At 37.4% G+C, this 4361-nt stretch overlaps 1 protein-coding gene across 1 annotated transcript in view; it reads right to left on the reverse strand.

The window, feature by feature from the left end:
- Positions 1 to 2401: 2401 nt before the first annotated feature.
- Positions 2402 to 4361, reverse strand: part of gps1 (G protein pathway suppressor 1) — a 29443-nt gene continuing 27483 nt past the window's right edge. Inside the window, exons 12-14 of the mRNA XM_008414979.2 lie at positions 3263 to 3400; positions 3053 to 3187; positions 2402 to 2789 (exon numbers count right to left, since the gene is read on the reverse strand). Coding sequence (XP_008413201.1) covers positions 2715 to 2789; positions 3053 to 3187; positions 3263 to 3400 — 348 coding nt within the window. The 3' untranslated portion in view covers positions 2402 to 2714. The remainder of the gene's footprint in view (positions 2790 to 3052; positions 3188 to 3262; positions 3401 to 4361) is intronic.

The following is a 4361-nucleotide window of genomic DNA, read 5'->3' on the forward strand; positions in this document are numbered from 1 at the left end:
GGGGCCCTGTAGTTCTGCTAATGATGTGGACTGGCTGCAAGCAGCAGTCCGATCATTGGATGGAACAAACTTCCAGAAAACTGTATAACAGCTGAAACACTGGATGCCTTTAAATCTCAACTTAAAACCCACCTGTTTAGAGTTGCTTATGGCTAAATTAGGGTTAGAGTGCCGGTTTTAATGTCTTTATCTTTACTTTTTTTTTATCTATTCTTCTTTTTCAGTTCTTTTATTTTCTTAACTTTCTCTTTCTTACTGTTTATTCAATGTTACATGACTGTTTCTGTTTTTAATTATGTGAAGCACTTTGAAATGCCTTGCTGCTGAAATGTGCTATACAAATAAAATTTGATCATTCACACACCTGCTATAAACTTATTGCATCTCTGGCAGTGCTGTTTACATATATAATATAGGATATATTTATTGGTCAAATGATTTATCAAACAGTTGATTTTTGAGTGCAGATTTCCTTAATTTTGGGGGATCGTGATCTACTGATACTGTGAAGCCCATCTTATCCACTAATCTTATCTTCGTCAGCAAAGGTTTAAAAATCGGTAAAGATCGGTAACAAAGGATCGGCCAGAAAACTGCAATCGGTGCAGCCCTATACACATATTCATGACATTCTTTGATTAAATAAATTTCTCTTAAGTGTAACTAAATATTGATTTTATACCAGGGGAGTCTTTCTCCCCTGAGAATATGGATTGGTACTGGACTGATTCTGAGCCTTCAAATGATTTTAACAGTAGTTTCACATAACAGAAGCTGATGTACAAATGTTTGTTTTAGCCACAAAATGATTCTGCTCAGCAGCAAACAACATATCCCCAACTACGGCATAGAATAGCTCATCGATGTAGCCTGACGTAAAAACATTTTGCTAGACAATATCAAACAATGAGAAGTTTTAATTATTCAAAGTTATCAAACACGGCGTTTTGAAGCCAAAAATACCTCAGAACCAAGCAGGAGAATCAACTCATTTAGAGTTAAAACTGAGCTTCACACAAACACAAAGACCCAACCATAAATGTTTGGCTGTTGAACTGGGCCGTTCAAGGTCGCTATCAGGTTAATTTTCTATTAGCAGCTCCACTAATCTTTCTGATAAACATTACATTACCAAGGCACATTAAAACAAACCTTTAGCTTGGCTTAATTTATATTCTTCGCCTTTGTTTCTTTCCCTGAAAGATGAGTCTTTTATTGAGACAGTTTTGCTAACTTCTGATGGGAGCTTTAGACGTTTGGATGCTCTGTTCATTGCACCGCAACTCGTATTTAACTTCAGTTAAATTGTGTTTCTGATATTATGACAGAAATTATTACAAAAAAAATCAGCTCCACTGAGGGGGCCCCTTAGTGGCCATAAGCGACTGCTTAGTTTGCCTATGCCTTGGGCCGGCCCTGCTCGGCTCCCACACTCGAGTTGTCAGCTAGTTGCAGTGCTTAGTCCCTTCGGTTTCAGAGATTGACGAAAAACAGGAATGTATGCTTTTATTTCTTACCATCTTCAACATAGAGCCTCTAAAACCACAAACAAAAAAATCGCAATATTTTTCTATAAAACCCTTTGAGCATTAAGTTTAAGTTATACTTCCCAGAGCTTCATTAATTATATCTGCTTGTTGGTTCTCAGGCATCCAGGTCATGGCAAAACCAAAAAAGATGTAAGTATAAAGCAACTTAGCAAGTTATAATTTAAATAACACATAACTTACAATATTTGAGGAATTTTATCAAGTGGAATTACTCATTAAAACATGTTTTTAAATTTTTGTAAAGTTGTACCAGGGATTATATCTGTGCCACTGAACCAAGCTCCTATCTAAACATTTAAATTTCAGTTTGACTTTTATGGGTCTCAATAGTTTGCATACTGAGAAAAACACGTTTGAGTATTACCACTTACTAGTCATTTTTGGTCTTGCAGCTTGAACACAAAAAACGTTACATTTCACTGTAACTTTGCTGACTCCCCAAAATTAAAAAATGTCCCCCTTTGTGCCCCTGAATAATGAAACGGGATTTCCTCCCTTGCATGTCTACAAACATCAGTCATGAACGGCAGGTTTCTTTGGTATCAAATCATACAAATCATCTCTTTCATTTCTTGTGAAAGAAACTGCTGGTCTTCTTGGCAGTCAAACATTTCTGACACCTTCATGGCCAGACATGGTTAAAAAACAAACAAAAAAAACTTTGGGGCTTAAAATTATGTAAATCTTTATTTTTTATAGTTGTCCAAAATAACAATCTATATATATGTATATATTTAGATGCAGCACATCCAGCCAGACCAGGATGTGCTCATCCTGGTCTGCTTTCCCTAGTTTCCTTCTATATTGATTTATATCTAATTAAAGCTACATATAGGTTTAATCATGTGTAATGTAGCACTTTATAGCACAAACAGCTCAAATAATGCAAATTATTAGAGGCTGCAAATTCCAGACAATACAGGCCACACATTCTTTGAACAGGGTTTATTTTAAAACATTGTTTCTGATGATGTGGTTAAACATCAAGCGTTTCCAGAGGAATTTCATTCAGTAATAATATACAGCTGATATCTTCAGTTTTAATTTCAACAGTGATCACAATAAGTTTCCATGCCACATCATTTTTTAGCTTCCATATTAGGAGAACACAACTTGTAAATGAATTGGGAAGAGCTGGGATGGTTGGACATAACCAGACACTATTCACATGTTGGTGCTCATCCTGGTCTGGCTGTTGGCTGGTGTCAGCTCACCCTGGTTCCCTTCTCTGGGTGGAGACTGAAAAGGAGAAAAATACTTAAACCACAGGCTTTTGGTGTCAGTGCTATAAACTATATATTTGCAATAATTTACTCTAAACTTTAGTCATGAAGGAAAAAATCATCCATTTTGGAACAGACTGGAAGAAATGAAGCACTGTAAATACAGTCAGGGTACACAGTGTATGAATAAACTAAATGTTTATTACAAATGTTTTTGTTTTAGCAATTTAGAGCTTGAACTTTATAGGAAGGTGCAAAAATCTGATCTGTAGTTTTTACCTTGACATGGATCTGGTTACGAAGCACCGCAGCACGGAGGATCATGGCTTTTGCCCGTCTCTGGAACTCTTTTCCCATGTGGAGAGATTTTTCAAATGTAGTGCTCCTCTGATCCACGTCCCTCGCATATAGAATCTGTCAACACCAGCAGATTTTCAGAACTGAACCAAAAATCACAAAATCATAGGTTCTGACTCTATAAATTTTCACCTTGCTATGGGAGTCGATACGTGCGTTGACGAGGCCCTCCAGTATCAACTGTGTGAGTTCATCTTCCAGAGCTGCTACTGTGGTGTTGAAAGCCTGTGCCATCTTTGTCATGTCAGCCGATACATAGGGACTGAAATACTGAACACACACACAAAAAATATTTACCTCTACATCTAAAGTGCAGTGAAAAACAGTTGGATTCCAATAACTTTCTTGTTTTGACATTTCTCAGACTTAAATGTTTTAGATCAACTTTTAATATCACATAACCAGAGCAAATACAAAACTGGGGTTTTGTAGTCGATCTGATCTTATGAGATAAAATTGATCAATAAACCTAACTGGTTGGCAATGAGCCTTTTCAGTGCAGTCTCTTCTGAGAAAGGAGAGAAGAATTTGTCAGTTTTCTCACAAGAGAAACTCATTTTTAAGGGATTATATTCATTTTGCCATACTGGAAGGTTTTTCGGCATAAAGAAATGGTTCAGGTCATGTCAAAGCAATGCAAGCGGATGTCCAGATTCAAAAATAATCTAAGTGTTTGTGAGGTTAAGGACTGAAGGATGCCAGTGTGCATAATTCATATCTACATCAATTATGGCAACTTGCCCAAGTCTCGGAGTTGGTAAACCAGCTCCAGATCATCACCTATGACGTTTCTTTGCTGAAATGCAGTAATACATTTAGAATAGAATAGAACAGATTATACTTTATTTATCAAGGAGGGATTGGTTAATAGTTGACAAGTTACTCCATCTAAGGTGTTAAATATTAATTAGAGGTGTGCCGATCGATCGGCCACCGATCATAATCGGGCCGATTTTTGTGAAAAAGTGCATGATCGGTGATCACGATCACTTGTTGCCGATACTGATCACCTGCAGATACCGATCACCTGCATCTCATTTCTCAGCCTGCCTGTGCAGCTGGTCTCCTCTTTCCTTCACACTGCGCAAACGCGCAGCAACAAATCCTAAGCGATGTGGAACTATAACGCACTGAGTGAATGGGGACGTTTGCGTGTTGCTGCGGAAAATTGAAGCAGGTCACAATGCATCAACACAGCGAAGCTAATACGACATAAAAACAATGTTATACT

The sequence above is a fragment of the Poecilia reticulata genome, linkage group LG8, assembly GCF_000633615.1.
Source record: "Poecilia reticulata strain Guanapo linkage group LG8, Guppy_female_1.0+MT, whole genome shotgun sequence".
In the NCBI taxonomy this organism is placed as follows: Eukaryota; Metazoa; Chordata; class Actinopteri; order Cyprinodontiformes; family Poeciliidae; genus Poecilia; species Poecilia reticulata.